Below are 17073 nucleotides of genomic sequence, written 5' to 3'. Positions count from 1 at the left end.
CTTTTGAGTGAAGTATTTATGATTTAAACTATGTAGGTATCATTATTTTGTATAAGGTTTTCAAAGTCCACTGCGCTATCTCAGGTCGTTACATTCAATAACGCGACTATGTATTCTACGCTTATAACTATCAAGTACCTACGAACTATACGACCTTTTATAATAATATAAAGATAACTGTAATATCTTGGATATTCCTTGCTCTCTTAGTTAATAACTTATTATAATTTAACTAATCAATAATCATAATAATATCTAAAGAATACTTAGAGCTTTTACGTTTCGAAGCTTCAACAGCGACTTCATTGCTATTGCAGTGAGCAACTCTTCTATACAAACATACACCGCTACTCGTAGGCTGTACATTCAAGTAGGTACACAAATTAATGGTTTAAATAAATTCATGAATACACTATTCAAATCTAGTTATTAGAATAGTTCAACATGGTTTAAGTGTTGCTTTTTAAAATATGTTTTTCAATTACCGACTCGGCTCAATCAAATCCGAAGGCCTAAATGATTGGTAATTAAATATGTATACTTGATTTCATTGAGCGAGCAGTTTTCATATTATTGAATACAATAGTAAGAAATATTTAGCAGTAATTACTGTTCTGTTTTCATTTAAAACGATACACCTAAGGTAAACTATACACCCCAATTGGAAAGGTAGACACTCATTTCCATCAAGTAACTAAAATTCTGCTATCTATACAATATTCGCTCTTTAAATAATGTTTGAAAAAATATGCCTTCATAAAATCATAATTACGATCAACAATTTTATTAAACTTGAAATAAGTATTGATTGTGATTGCATTTCATTATCTCTTGTCTACCCAATAATCATACATTTGATTAATGTACCTACGATTTTATGTTTAAAGCAAGTTTTCTTGGTAATGATGTTGAATAACATACATTATTTTTTATATATTTACAAGAACATTTAGACTTCACAATAAGTGGCATCTAATCTTTACTTTAAGATATCGATACAGCAACATACGTATTTTGTCAATTTCTTATTGAAAGAGAATACTAGTATTCAGTAGGGCAGTCGCGTTTGGGTTCGCGATTGTTCAGCTGCGCGCGCGCTTGGCACGTCACAGCGCGCCGTAGAACGTCTCCATAAGGCTTGTGTCGAGGTCGCACTCCAAGAAGATGGTGTCACTGCATTCCTCCTACAACAATATTAATCCAGTTAAGTATTTATATGCAGAAGCAAATAAAATAACGTTTAATTTAGTGGTTTATGCGACTGCTACATAATTAAGGGCATTAATATACGAGTGTGGGTTTCACGAGGATCACACGAGTGTTCAGATGCCTAATTATGTACAGTTACATACACTGCTTTATCTACAAACATATTATAAGCTCTCTATGATGTATTCAGGAACGGCATGTTACGGCCGGCGTTGGGGCATCGTTGCTCTTTCGCGGAACTCGCTGATATATGAAGTGGCGTCTCCGAAATATCTTTAACGCTCATTTGACACGAACATTGTTGCTATAGTTTTGTTTATAACCTAATTAAAAGAATAACTGAACGGCAAATGGCGGTAAATGAAAATGTTTTCACGCATGTCACTCATATGTAGTTTTTTTTAATTCAGGGACTTAGTAGATCCCGATTCTAGGCTATGGTTACTTAATACCTATTTTATCCTAATTTTACATAATGACTGTTATCCAGACAGGGAACTACGTTTGTATGCATACGTACGTAAAAAATGCAAACGGTAGTTTAGAAATGTTTTTCTAGAAATCTGACGACACCTAACAAACGTTTATTTTAATTTTTAAACGAGGTGTAGGTATGGCAGTATTATAAATGGTAGATTTGTTTACCGGTGTAGATTGGGGCGCGGGAGGCTGGTCCCCGCCCCTCCGCGCGTGTCATTTGGAGGTCTTGGGTAGGTGGCGCTTCATATGAAGTGCGAGGTGGTCGGACCTGGCGAACGAGCGCTCGCAGACCGCGCACTTGAAGGGCTTCGCGCCCGTGTGCTTGCGGTAGTGCCGCGTCAGCTCGTCCGACCGCGCGAACCTCCACTCGCACTCCGGCCATTGGCAAGTGTAAGGTTTCTCTCCTAAGTCAACACAATAAAAACATCACATCAAACCCTACTACCCCCTACCACTGTTTTAGTTGTACATGTACCCTACTTGCACTAAAACAGTGATAAGAGTACCTATCTGATGGCAAATGCTAAAACGTCGCATGGGTAAGCAAGCGCATGTTAGATACTAGTTCTCCTGATGGAGGATACGAAACAATTTGTGTATTCTCAGTTGAATGGTACAAACAGCCAAGATGATCAAGGTATATACCAACTTTGAACTTTAAGCGGTTAGTTCTGGAGTCGTGGAATGTATGGGACCCAATACATTCCACGACTATTCTCTTTCCGAACAGACTCTACTTATTTACTACGATTATTGCCACCCACATTCAACTAAAATGCTTTGGCTGTTTGCATCCCCGTCATTTGTTTTATAGCAAATTATACTTTCGCATGACGCTTTGTTCGCAGATGCAAATTATAGTTAAATTATAGTTATAGGAAAAAACATACCTGTATGTATCCTCTGATGTGCTTTCAGGTGAGAGCTCTTCGTGTACACCTTCGAGCAACCTGAAATAATGCATATAGAAATAGAAACAGATTTAGAGATTTACAGGAGACATTGAAAATGAACATCAAAAATAACAAAAGTACGAAGTATTAATAGTATTTAGTTCAGCCATCGGCTCGTCCATTGACATTGGAGAGGGTTCCATTTTTTTCATACTTATTCTTACATTAATACGATCGCACAATAGTACTAAACTCGATACAGTAAATTGTGATATTATTATATGTATACGTTTATCTGGCTTCGCATTGCGCACATGGCGACCGCATGTGTGCTTATAGGAAATCGTTATCAATGCTGACTTATTTTAGTTCGTAATGTACCTAATTCAATTATTACGTCATATAAAAAAACTAATGTAAAAGGAGAAAAAAAATAAACTGCTAAATTAATGAAAATTTACAATGCAATGCAAACTGCATAAAGCTGCATAATCGTTATTAAAAGTAATAAGTAAAACATATTTACATGGTGTCAGAAAAGTACTGTTGCCCCATAAAATTCAGGCGTGCTTCAAGACGCTACACGTTTTGCTAGCTGATGCTCTGGTTGGCACTATCCGTTTGGGACTTATCGAGCTTGTTTCAACTGACCCCGGTCTCCTCTAATATTTCGCAATCGTCGACATAATATATTAGTAGTTGAATTGTTGTATGTGTCAATTAACTCACCCATGAAGTCGCAGTGGTGTACTCTTCTTTTTTCTAATTCAGGGTTGTTCCGCCGGTTGTACTTGACAGAGGCGGGGCCCAGCCTCGAGTGCAGCATGGGAGCGTGGTGCGGCGCGTGGTGCTGCTGCGCCGGCGCTGGCAGCTGTGCGCCCATTGGCGGCACCTGTGCCATTGCCTGCTGTCCAACACAATGCTCAACGTTTAGCTCCATATTATAATATTACGCAAGCAGATATCGGAGGGAACCGAAATATGGTTTTGAGGCAAGCTAAGCCGGGATGGACGTTCACACGAACTGTAAGTATACATATAGGTATACTCAGGGTTCCTTATTGACACTCACGGAAGCCTGAAAAGGGATAGGTACCTATAGAAAATATGGAAACCACTGAGCTAACATAATGATCTATACTCGCATTTTTATCGTTTAGACAAAAAATACTTAGGTAGGTACGTTTGACTTCAATGATAATAGAATGGTCCAACTAATGCGTTCTAAACCTGCCAAACACAATGGTTTCATGATTTCTTTGTTACTACTTACTTTGAAGTATATTATAATGCTACGTTTACCTGTTGGTGATGGTGTTGGTGATGGTGCGGGAGGGGCGGGGGCGGGTGCGGCGCGCGCAGCAGAGGCGGCGGGTGGTACGGCGGCGGCGGCGTCCGGCGCCCCGCGCCCTGCAACAACAACGTTACTTGCTTCTACTCTTTACCTGTTGGTGATGGTGTTGGTGATGGTGCGGGAGGGGCGGAGGCGGGTGCGGCGCGCGCAACAGAGGCGGCGGGTGGTACGGCGGCGGCGGCGTCCGGCGCCCCGCGCCCTGCAACAACAACGTTACTTGCTTCTACTCTTTACCTGTTGGTGATGGTGTTGGTGATGGTGCGGGAGGGGCGGAGGCGGGTGCGGCGCGCGCAACAGAGGCGGCGGGTGGTACGGCGGCGGCGGCGTCCGGCGCCCCGCGCCCTGCAACAACAACGTTACTTGCTTCTACTCTTTACCTGTTGGTGATGGTGTTGGTGATGGTGCGGGAGGGGCGGAGGCGGGTGCGGCGCGCGCAACAGAGGCGGCGGGTGGTACGGCGGCGGCGGCGTCCGGCGCCCCGCGCCCTGCAACAACAACGTTACTTGCTTCTACTCTTTACCTGTTGGTGATGGTGTTGGTGATGGTGCGGGAGGGGCGGAGGCGGGTGCGGCGCGCGCAACAGAGGCGGCGGGTGGTACGGCGGCGGCGGCGTCCGGCGCCCCGCGCCCTGCAACAACAACGTTACTTGCTTCTACTCTTTACCTGTTGGTGATGGTGTTGGTGATGGTGCGGGAGGGGCGGAGGCGGGTGCGGCGCGCGCAACAGAGGCGGCGGGTGGTACGGCGGCGGCGGCGTCCGGCGCCCCGCGCCCTGCAACAACAACGTTACTTGCTTCTACTCTTTACCTGTTGGTGATGGTGTTGGTGATGGTGCGGGAGGGGCGGAGGCGGGTGCGGCGCGCGCAACAGAGGCGGCGGGTGGTACGGCGGCGGCGGCGTCCGGCGCCCCGCGCCCTGCAACAACAACGTTACTTGCTTCTACTCTTTACCTGTTGGTGATGGTGTTGGTAATGGTGCGGGAGGGGCGGAGGCGGGTGCGGCGCGCGCAACAAAGGCGGCGGGTGGTACGGCGGCGGCGGCGTCCGGCGCCCCGCGCCCTGCAACAACAACGTTACTTGCTTCTACTCTTTACCTGTTGGTGATGGTGTTGGTGATGGTCTGGGAGGGGCGGAGGCGGGTGCCGCGCGCGCAACAGAGGCGGCGGGTGGTACGGCAGCGGCGGCGTCCGGCGCCCCGCGCCCTGCAACAACAACGTTACTTGCTTCTACTCTTTACCTGTTGGTGATGGTGTTGGTGATGGTGCGGGAGGGGCGGAGGCGGGTGCGGCGCGCGCAACAGAGGCGGCGGGTGGTACGGCGGCGGCGGCGTCCGGCGCCCCGCGCCCTGCAACAACAACGTTACTTGCTTCTACTCTTTACTTCTATAATATATTGTTCTATTCTCTTTGTGATTTCTTACTTTAACATTTCCAAGTAGCGTCATATTAAATATATGACAACAGCATTGACTTTGGGTATTCTGCTTTGTGAAGCGTCCAAGTGATGATTTATCTATCGCTATAATTATATTTATGTTTATAGTTGCGGAGCCCGGATGTAACAATACGATCGCATCAGCACAAGCAGCGTGGTACCATTATCCGTCGCATGGCAAGCAATCGCAAAGCTTTATACGAAATTGATGAGTAAAGTAGTTTCATCTCACAAAGCCAGCAAAATATCGAACCCAGCCACCATTAGGAAATTTTGAATCGATTGTAACATGTATTACGGTGGTGGTGAATGGTTCTGTCCCTGGCGTTCTAAGATGAGAAGATAATAAGGGAGTTTTACCTGCATCGAATTGCCTGGACTGCCCTGGTCGGAACCGGGCGGCGTCAGCGGAGACATGTACACCAGGCGTGCTGGCGGATACTTGGCAAATGAGCTGACCGGTTGCGGCAGCGGCTGCGGCGTGTGCTGCGGCGGCTGCGGCTGCGCGTACGTCGGCGGTCCGCACAGTCTTTCCGTCTTGATCTCGAGAGGACTGAGTAGCGGCGTAGCGCATTCTTCAAGCAGTGGATCATCCGCTTCCAGCTTGACGTGCGTCGCTCCGAGTGGAGCGAGCATGTTTGCATTTTCGGGATCGATGTTCCTGATCGAGGAGGCGATGTCCTCCCAGAGAGCGGGCCGCAGGAACGCATCGTCGCGAGAAGAAGTGCCGCCATCAAAAAGGTCCATGTGGGCGGGCGCTAGCGAGGCGCCCTCCTGCTTGCAAAGCAGCGACTCGAAGTCAGATGTCTGAAATGATTAACACATTACAAATTAGAGTGCGTTGAGTCGCATGGTGTTTCCAGTCAGTGCTTGTGATGCCGCTGTGAGACCGACCGCTTGAACGTCTTTTCTATTCTCGAGTCTTGTCTTTTCTATTTTTAATGACATAACATTACAGCCAGTTATGAGCTTAAGTACATTGTAACTCGCTGTATGGTTATCCTTCTCGGAACATAAAAATAGGATATCTTTACACATAAACATACATAAGTACCAAATGTCGTGGGATTAAGTGTAAATGGAAATAAGTAATTAATTATTTATTATACCTAATGATGAAATTGATATTTCAATGTAGGTATACATATATTACTTGCGTTTTTTTAGACGTTTGTTTTTTTTTAAATCCAGTAGGTTCGTGTTCACTTTCACTGAGCGTAAGCGTGAGCGAGATGGATGTGCGGGCTCGAGACCGTGGATTTGTGAATTTTGACTTATTAATTATTATGGTGTTTTTGAATTTTAAATTATTTTGTGTTTTAATAATAAAAAAAAGTATAGGTACGCTGAGTTCCCTCGAGCATATTATTGCTCAGTTTTAGAAATAATTTTCATACTTATTTTTAGTTTTTGTACAAAATGTATCATAATTGTTTTAAGTGCATTTTTGACCTAAAACTTATATTCGTTATTTTTTTTCTATCGAGCGAAAGTCAAAAACTCGGGATTCCAATCGATGAAGTCCCTAGAGAAAGGCCTCAATATTGCTAATAAAATTTTTGGCAACCGTATTGTGATCCATAAAAGTGCTACGACTTTTCAATAAACTCCGCTCGCTGAGCCTACTGCACCTTAATCTAGAAACTTTTTAGGCTAGTATTTTATGTAATTTTTAGGGTTCCGTACCCAAAGGGTAAAACGGGACCCTATTACTAAGACTTCGCTGTCCGTCCGTCCGTCCGTCCGTCCGTCCGTCCGTCCGTCTGTCACCAGGCTGTATCTCACGAACCGTGATAGCTAGACAGTTGAAATTTTCACAGATGATGTATTTCTGTTGCCGCTATAACAACAAATACTAAAAACAGAATAAAATAAAGATTTAAATGGGGCTCCCATACAACAAACGTGATTTTTGACCAAAGTTAAGCAACGTCGGGAGTGGTCAGTATTTGGATGGGTGACCGTTTTCTTTTTGCTTTTTTTTGTTTTTTTTTTGCATTATGGTACGGAACCCTTCGTGCGCGAGTCCGACTCGCACTTGCCCGGTTTTTATTAGTGTATGACGATCTCATTGTGTAATTCTTATTATGAAGTTTGACATCCCTATAATTAATCAAGATTTTGATCTGATAATTAGACTATGATGGTGTTTGTATAAGACAATTTTTAAACGTGCTTGTTACTAGGCCAACTTGACAATAAACATATTTTTATTTCGGTTTTGGTTTCGACCTTACTCGTAGTTCGATTGTAGTCATGTACCTACTAATGATTTTATTAAATTGATACGTGTAGTTAATTTAGCTTGACCCCGTATCTTCTTTGTATACCGGGTGTGGCCTGTAACATGAGCAAAAAATTAAACTGTAGGCTGTACTCCTCATACTGACCAACATTTGTTCAGCGACTTTTAATAATAACTTGTGGTTTGATTTTTAATACACTTTAAAGTTGTTTCTAAGACGCAATGTATTGCGAATTTTGTTATGTTTAACGTGTGACAAGCAACGTCAATCACAATGATATGGCGTGGTGATGGCGTCCATTGAAGATAATATTTATATTGTATGAAAAATAGGGAGTCTAAATACTTCATAATTTTTAAAAGATGTTGAACAAAAGTGTCACCGTTTGAGGAGTACAATCTATGTTTTAATTCTTTGCTCGTGTTACAGGCCACACCCGGTATATCTACATACATATATATATGTGCTTCAAATCTTGCAGCGATTTTTCGACCACTTCTACTTAACCGATTTCGATGAAATTTGGCATCCGTATCGAGTCCCCGTGACAATGTCTTTTAGTTTTTATAATATTTTCAACCCTGGACCTTCAAATCCTGATGCTGCAGAAACACTGCTTACCTTAACCGAGAGTATTACAGACTCGCTAGTTTAACTATGTTATTGTTGCTATGAAACAAATCCTTAGTGACTTATTACTGACCTCCAACTCTTCAGTTCTGATGCTGCACGGTTACTGCCTGCCTTAACCACCAGGATTGATACAGTTCTGATTCTAGAATAGGATTTTAAGTATTGGGCAGGAGCACTTGCATTTCATAATGACCTCCAACTCCTCAGTCGTGATGATGAAAGGTACCTGCCTGCCGTAACCGATAGGTTAGAGTATATGCCACTTTTGAAGTAGTGCTCTAAGTTTTAAGTAGAGGTGTTTACGTTTCATAATGACCTCCATTTATCAGTTCTGATCCTGCAGGGTTACCTACTGCCTGCCTTAGCGGCCGAGATTGACAAAATTCTGATTTTAAAGTAGGATTTAAGGTATTGGACAGGCGTACTTGCATTTAATAATGACCTCCAACTCTTCAATTCTGATGCTGCACGGTTACTGCCTGCCTTAACGACCAGGATTGATAAAGTTCTGATTCTAGAATAGGATTTTAAGTATTGGGCAGGAGCACTTGCATTTCATAATGACCTCCAACTCCTCAATCTTGATGATGCAAGGTTACTGCCTGCCATAACCGACCAGTTGGAGAATGTGTCAATTTTAAAGTAGTGCTCTATGTTTTGGGTAGAGGCATTTACGTTTCATATTGTCCTCCCAACTCTTCAGTTCTGATGCTGCAGGGTTGCTGCCTGCCTTAACCACCAAGATTAATAAAATTCTGATTTCAAAGTAAGATTTGAAGTATTAGGCAGTAGGGGCATTAGCATTTAAAAATGACCTCCAACTCCTCACTCGTGATGATGCGAGGTGTGGCCTGGAAACCCCTGGCTTGGAAAATATGCGAAGTCCCAAGTAATCATTTTAGTATGAGGGTGCCGAAGAAACTTAAGTTCCGTGTTTTAGGACTAACCTTCTAGACGCTTCGGGCCTTCGACCTTACGCGATGCTCGGCTTTCGGCCTTCGCATTTATACACTTATAAGTTCTGTGTTTGAGTATTAACCTCCCAGACGCTTCAAGCCTTTAGACACTTGAACCATTGTTCTCTGTTCGAGCACTATCCTGCCAGACGCTTCGGGCCTTCGGCCCTACGCGGAGCTCGGCCTTCGGCCTTCGCAATTAAGACACCTCAACCATTGTGCTCTGTTCGAGCACAGGTTTTTAATTGCATTACTAGTAAATAAACATACTCGATTGCGCTTCCGCTGCAAGATGACAATAGTTATTTGTTTTACTAGGGGGCAAAATTGCATTTGATTTACAGTAAGTACTTATTTTCTTTGCGTTGGTGCAGTAAGGTTCGCAAAGGCCGAAGGCCGAACTCCGCGTAGGGCCGAAGGCCCGAAGTGTCCGGCAGGTTAGTGCGTGAATAAAAATACGTTGAAAAATATAATACATTCATATATTTGGAAAAGAAAATATTAGTAAACATAACTAGAAATCATTATATTATAACACAATTTTACCTACGTCATACCTACCTCAGAAAGCTCCACATTTCATTGTATATTTTTACTTTTTTAGATCTTACTCAACATTTTTAAATACTAACGCCCCACGTTTTTATTTTAGTCTGAGAAAAAAATCCGATTAATACTTATTAATTCACTGACATAGCGTCGAAAAGTGGCGTTTAGAATCAGACTCGAGAAAACTACATTTTGCTACACGTCTTGCATGATTACTGTCCAGAAAGGAAACATAGGTAGTACATATCTATTTCTATAATTCTATAACTCCGATAGTTCTATAACTCCGATTAGTATAATAATTTTTATTTTCTATTTTTTGGTACACTTTCTGATTAAAATAAAACCGTTTAGCTTAAAACTTTTTTAACTTAATTTTATTTATAACATCTTCTCTTGCAGCACGCGCACATAATATTTTGCTCAGTATCCCATTAGTTCAGAGCGCATACAATAAGGCGTATGTGTAATAAAGCTACATTTACACTGAAGTCGTTTTTGCCAGTAAATCGGATTAGCATACAATAGCGCCCACGCGCCACGCCGCGCAGGTGACGGCGCGAGTACTCTCTACTCGATAGATATACCTACTTATGTAAAAATCGCCCCAGGAATGGATTTAGCCGCCTCTCAAATTAGTCTGATAACCAATCCAAATCAACTATGTAGTATAGGTATTAAATAGCTATAGCTTTTCCCGTATCATAATCAAAAATACACGGTGAGTAATTCAAATCGGGCTGTGAGGGTCAAATCTAACTATAGGTATTGATTAGCTTAATATTGGGGGTAAAGTAGACAGAATTAAATGAAATTATTTTTTAAATGATTATTTATTTATTGGGATATATACCTGTAAAGAAATTTATTTCAGGACTTTTACGACAAAATAAAAACACTACGAAAGCTTATAAATAAAAAAAATGTCCTAAATCGTGGTCCGTAGGTAGGGTGCCCAGAAGGCTGGCCGCATTGCCCAATGAAATTTTGAAATTCGTAATATAATAATTAAAATATGGTTCCATTTTTATCGTTTGTAAGAGATTGAGACACTTGCACCTTCCCACTAACCCGGGGTTAAGCGGTTAAACCGTTAACCCATCAGTGTCATATTGTTCTGGTAACCATGGTCACTCCAGGTATAACCGGTTAACCCCGGATTAGTGGGATGGTGTAAGTATAAAACAATAAAAGTTCAAGCATTAAGGATGACTCACGTTAGACTGGGCCGTGGCCGGGCCGGAGCTTCCGGAGCTTCGTTTTCTATGGAAAGCACCACGTGATCACCGATCAGCCGTGATAGAATTTGACTTGTCGGCGCCTCGGCTCGGGCACGGCCCGGTCTAGCGTGAGATGAGTGTGAGTCAACCTTTAGACTCTCTCTCTTAAATCTTTTTGACCAAGGGTAAATCCACCGGCCAGAGCGGGTAGCTACTAAAAAACCGGGCAAGTGCGAGTCGGACTCGCGCACGAAGGGTTCCGTACCATAATGCAAAAAAAAAGCAAAAAAAAAAAACGGTCACCCATCCAAGTACTGACCCCGCCCGACGTTGCTTAACTTCGGTCAAAAATCACGTTTGTTGTATGGGAGCCCCACTTAAATATTTATTTATTCTGTTTTTAGTATTTGTTGTTATAGCGGCAATAGAAATACATCATCTGTGAAAATTTCAACTGTCTAGCTATCACGGTTCGTGAGATACAGCCTGGTGACAGACGGACGGACGGACGGACAGACGGACGGACGGACGGACGGACGGACAGCGGAGTCTTAGTAATAGGGTCCCGTTTTACCCTTTGGGTACGGAACCCTAATAGCTACCTCGCGTAAAAAGTCCTACGTTTTCTAGTTTAAAAAAAATTGTTGGACAATGTTACCTCACGAATCAAAGTAACCCCAGTCTATGGTACCTACTATAACAAGCGTTTAGGTATCACATTTATTTTAGCGTTGTTTATATGAAACGCATACATAGCTCCTCAACTATACTAGTACCTACATACGTAGATAACATTAATTTGTAATAGGTACCTATTTAATTAGTATGTATAGGTACTATCGACTATCGAGTGATAAGGATTTCGCATGATTTAGGTGTCAATGTTGAATAATTGTATGTAAATAAATGTAGATACAGATATGTATTACTAATCTTTTAGCACCATGCTTAATCGCTGTTTACTTTTCTATTGTTTATCAGAAGTAAGTGGGTGGGACCGTAACACACTTTTCTTATCGAGTGCGTTAGTTATCATAGGTGGTACCTACACATGTAAGTATTTATGTGCATGTGACTTAAGTAAGGTAAACGTACTGGTGCTCGACGCGGTCCCATCAGTACATGTCATCTTGAAACTTAAGTCATTGTCACTAGAGGTGACAGCAAGGTGTCATCTATTGGGCATTAGCATGTCGAGCACTAGTACTTTTACCTTATCTACCAATCGATCCTGGAAACAAGCTGCACGCTGATTGATGATTCTTAACCTCAGCGCTACTTTATATACACGGTGTGGCCTGTAACATGAGCAAAGAATTAAAACATAGATTGTACTCCTCAAACGGTGACACTTTTGTTCAACAACTTTTAAAAATTATGAAGTATTTAGACTCCCTATTTTTCATACAAAATAAATATTATCTTCAATGGACGCCATCGCCACGCCATATTATTGTGATTGACGTTGCTTGTCACGCCTTAAACATAACAAAATTCGCAATACATTGTGTCTTAGAATAAACTTTAAAGTGTATTAAAAATCAAACCACAAGTTATTTTTAAAAGTCGCTGAACAAATGTTGGTCAGTATGAGGAGTACAGCCTACAGTTTAATTTTTTGCTCATGTTACAGGCCACACCCGGTATATGTATATGTCATCTATGCTAGCAGCTACAATTAAGTCTAATCATCTTTCTAACTAAATAGTACGTTCTAGCTAAAAGTCTCTCATGAAGTTATGAAAAGGTAAATTCAACTAGGGTCTCGTGCTTTCATTCATAAAAAAACTACTAATACTAATAACGCATTCTTTTTACAAAATATATGACCATATAAAAACATAATGGCTGTTGACAGATGCTCTAGCTAGGCTTAAATATACCGAAGCACTTTCCAGTTTGTCATTTATATAAAGTTGTTTAATTATACTTATACTTACCTGGGCTGAGTCAGAAACTTTCAGGAAAACTTTTTCCTGAACCTACATACGACCGTCTTTCCCGTGGACATTTTTGTAACTTTTATATTATGGAACTTATAATTATTATTGTAAACAAGACACCACGTGACTCAGACGTTCAGCGAACAACATAACTCCATAGTTACAGATTACGTTATGCCCCTTTACGTGGTTTTTTTGTTTAAAAACTTCGACAATAATTATAATATACGGGATCCGAGTTCGCATTATAAAACTCTTCATTGGAGAAAGGTTGTAGCAAATGTAGCAATATTGTTATTGGGTCCAAATAAGTCAATTATAAAAGGCGTTCAATATCAGACACAACAGATTCCGTAGTCGAGCCGAGCCAGCGCCGCGACCCTTCATGAAATCGTTTCGCCATTATATGCCCTGGTCGCTGCACTGAGTGGAAACTGTGGAACAGTGTGCCGTGTCGCAAGAACGCCGGACCGCGCGAATTCCTTCCATGACCTTTGCGGATCGAACGATTGCGCAAGCGGCTCCTCCAGCGCGGCTAGACGAGCTTAAGCAACTAGCGCACAGATTAACTGCCGTAGATCGGCCACACTTCAGGCTATTCAGGTAGCCTATTATGGATGGCTTTATCCACGTGATAAAATAAGTGTCACTTTTTAACACCACGTGATTGAAAGAGACGGACACAGTTTTTATCACGCTGTCACAACCATAATATCCGTGCAGAATGTCTACAAGATATTTTTTCATCATCGATGAAATGTTTACAAAACTGCAATATGCATACTTATAATGCTCATGACATAAAATACGTAGGGAACTAGTAGATCGTGATTAGGAGACTGAACGATATTTAAATTATCGTATAAATTGTAGACTTAAAGACCACAAATGGACAGCCATAGTCACGAACTGGAAAGGCCCAGACGGTAAGCGCCGAAAAGGCAAACCAAACATGCGCTGGGAGGAAGACATGAAAAGAATTGCTGGTCCAAATTGGAAAAGAATAGCACAAGACCGTGAAAAATGGATATCTTTGGAAGAGGCCTTCACCTAACGGGTTCCTACAAATTAAATCAACAAAAATATATTAACAAACTTATGTATAACAAAAGGAAATAAAAGGCTTTTTATTTTTATTTTTTTTATTTTATTTTATTTATTTATTTATTTATAAATTGTAGTCGAGCAAAAGCTACTCGACAACATATAAGAAGGTGTACTTATATCTCAATGGTTTATACGTAACGTAACGGTTCAACTGTTCTCTCAGTGCAAGCAGATTATAGTTAGGCTCCTGTGGGACACCCAACCGCTATGTGGCATGGGGTACTTAAGCGTTACGGAGTGTTGGTAGTCTATGCCAAAGGCGACCTGTTAGGTGCTTTATTTCGCTTCAGTTCGACTCATTCACGAGCCTGCTAAATCAGTCGGCTTATGCCGACCGACAGCTATTGTGAAATGTAGAACCTCCCGCAGATTTGTACCTGCGAGTGAAGAAAGACGGACTTACACTTATAGATTTTATCTTAAATTTAAAGTAGGTAACTTATTACACCGCTCTAAGTAAAGGTAAGTCGGTTAGCAGTTGTTGCTATATTTTATTTCGATTAAGCAGAGAATAAAGCGAATGCCGTACCAATCATCAAGATGTAGGTATTGTATTGCAACAACGTTTTGTTTAAAATGTAGATACTTAGTAGGTTAATACATTTTTGTAGCTTTAGAAGTGAATAAAGTAAGTAGTCAGTAACACTTGAAATTGACATGTCAAGATACCATCATAAATAAATATCATATAAATATGTTAAAACCTAACTACAGTAGGTAGGTATTATATCTGTAGTAGTATAGTGTATTTTGAAAATAGTCGAGATTCATAAACTATAATTGGTGACCACACCTAGCTAGCTGTAGTCAAACGGGGTCACAGTTCATGTTTGTACTTATACCGCCCGAGGGACTGTGGGTACTAATTAGGTTTTAGGGGGGTGCTTCAATTCAATATATCATATGCAAAATATACCCGTGTCCAGCGGCCGCCATTAGTTATTCTTTTTATAAATTATAAGACCAGAGTTTTATTATTTTTAGGCTCAAAGTCCGAAATATTCGTAAGTAAAACTTATGTAAAACGCGTTTAAGAAGATACCCGTTCAAAAATTAGGTGCGAATGTGGGGTTGCTTGGAAAATCTTTACCGGTGATGCATTTCCACAAAAAGAGATCTTACATAAATGAGAGGTTATTAATACTCATACACATAATTAGTCCGTAACCGTTGGTTAAGTGTACTTGGACTTTAAGGATGATCACGTTAGACCGGGCCGTGTCCGACCCGGAGTTTTGGGCGCATCGTTTTCTATGGAAAGCATCACGTGATCGCCTGCATGTCATAGTAAAGTAAGCGCCGCGCCGGAAGCTCCGGCCCGGACACGGCCCGGTCTAACGTGAGTCGTCCTTAGAGGCACGGTAGTATTTTTTTAAATAATCTGTTTAAGTCTTTAGCATAGAGAAAAATAGTAAGGGGATCTACATAGGTAAAACAACGCTTTGTTACCCTGTTATAAATAGATAGTCGCTGTTAGGTGAATACATATAATATATATAATAGTAAATCTTTGTATATTTATTCCAAAATATATAATACTAACACCAGATTACCCTTGTTTATTAATTTATTAATAGGTATTTCGATCCAGCCTGTTGTTACATACTTTCGTCGTCATATCGTTCCTTCTTGAGTCTATTTGTCCTCTATCGCTCTCGCATAATCGAGTGATAGAGAGAAAATTAAACCATAATTCGACATTTGAGGTTCCCGGCCCTGGCCCTGTTCTAGTAATTGTTATAATAGGCATAAAAAATAATGATTAAACGTTACGCTGATTAATTTAAATACCACACTAAATACTTTTGTTTTATAAAGAATTGTGGCACTGATGACTTAGGTAAGTATGTTACAAATGTACCTAACTACTGATGATTTTTTAAAGTGATATTATGATATTAAACAAATTTGCTTAACAGAAAAGGGGCTGACCGCTTCTCCATATAATTTGTAGTCCCCATTGTCCTCTCTGGATATTACCATTATAGAAAATATGTTTACGCAATTTGATGTAGGTATATTAACCACAGCTACGCCCTTTCCATTTTTTTTCGCTTGTAACTCTTACTACATAATCAAATAAAATCTAATAAATTCAAACGAAGTTATGGTTAATATCCAGGGAAGAAAATGGGCTCTACATTTGTATGGAGAAGCGGCGGTCCACTATCGTCTTAAGGTTACTAATTGAACTGCAATACGATCGAGGAAATAAAAGTGATAAAAAATGTAAAAAAGGCGGGATCTGAAAATACTTACTGAATTGGATAGTGTAAATTGTGTTTGACTAAAAATACAAGAAACACGTATTACGCTCGCTATAAAAATGAGTTCTTCTAGTGAAGAAAATGATATTCTTACGCTGACGCCTACCGAAATTCAAGAGACAGCACAGGCAGTGGCTAGTAATTTGCTACCAGAGAAATCGCGGGCTAGTAGTGTAGTTATGCAAATGTTTTCTTATTTCCTCGCAGTAGTCGTGAAAAGCACTATGTAATGCCTCGGCCGGAAACGCTAAAGATGGACTCCTCTGACGTGTCGGCCCTCAAACGCACTCGTTCATCTTTTAGCGGTTTTCCGTCCTCTCCTACAATGTACTATTATATTGTATGATATTGATATATATGATATATGGTAAAGTAAGTTATATTTTTTAAGTAGGTATGCTTTTTTATTTTTTTCCCATGTGTTTGTACCTAATTGTAGCAATAGTGTCACTACTTTCAAATAGTGGCAATAATAACCAATAGCAATAACATTTTATAGGCAGTGAACACACATTGGCATCGATGTGTTAGATATGACAAGTGCGGGGGGCGGCGCTGGGCGGGCGGACGGCGGGTCGATAATAGAACGCCGCCCACGGCTGGGGGCGGGGGTCACTCGTGTCTGATGATAATATGTTTTTTTTTATTCAAGCCAACAGATTTTTTTTCTCAAAAATGGACGGCTGCCGTTTAAAAAATAGGTCGCGAAGTGCGGAGTTTATGGTCAGACAAAAATTAAAAAGTTAAAAACATTGCAGTCTCGATTTTGGGACTGCAATGTTGC

The 17073-nt window shown here is 41.1% G+C and overlaps 1 protein-coding gene across 1 annotated transcript in view; it reads right to left on the bottom strand.

Moving 5' to 3' along the window:
* Positions 1-494: 494 nt before the first annotated feature.
* LOC134804920 (dendritic arbor reduction protein 1-like) overlaps positions 495-17073 on the bottom strand; it is a 69651-nt gene continuing 53072 nt past the window's right edge. The window contains exons 3-8 of the mRNA XM_063778240.1: positions 5729-6175; positions 5172-5279; positions 3312-3489; positions 2580-2639; positions 1855-2093; positions 495-1184 (exon numbers count right to left, since the gene is read on the bottom strand). Coding sequence (XP_063634310.1) covers positions 1903-2093; positions 2580-2639; positions 3312-3489; positions 5172-5279; positions 5729-6175 — 984 coding nt within the window. The 3' untranslated portion in view covers positions 495-1184; positions 1855-1902. The remainder of the gene's footprint in view (positions 1185-1854; positions 2094-2579; positions 2640-3311; positions 3490-5171; positions 5280-5728; positions 6176-17073) is intronic.

The sequence above is a fragment of the Cydia splendana genome, chromosome Z, assembly GCF_910591565.1.
Source record: "Cydia splendana chromosome Z, ilCydSple1.2, whole genome shotgun sequence".
In the NCBI taxonomy this organism is placed as follows: Eukaryota; Metazoa; Arthropoda; class Insecta; order Lepidoptera; family Tortricidae; genus Cydia; species Cydia splendana.
Note: the sequence above shows the minus strand (reverse complement) of the source record. Positions and strands in the feature narration are given on the sequence as shown.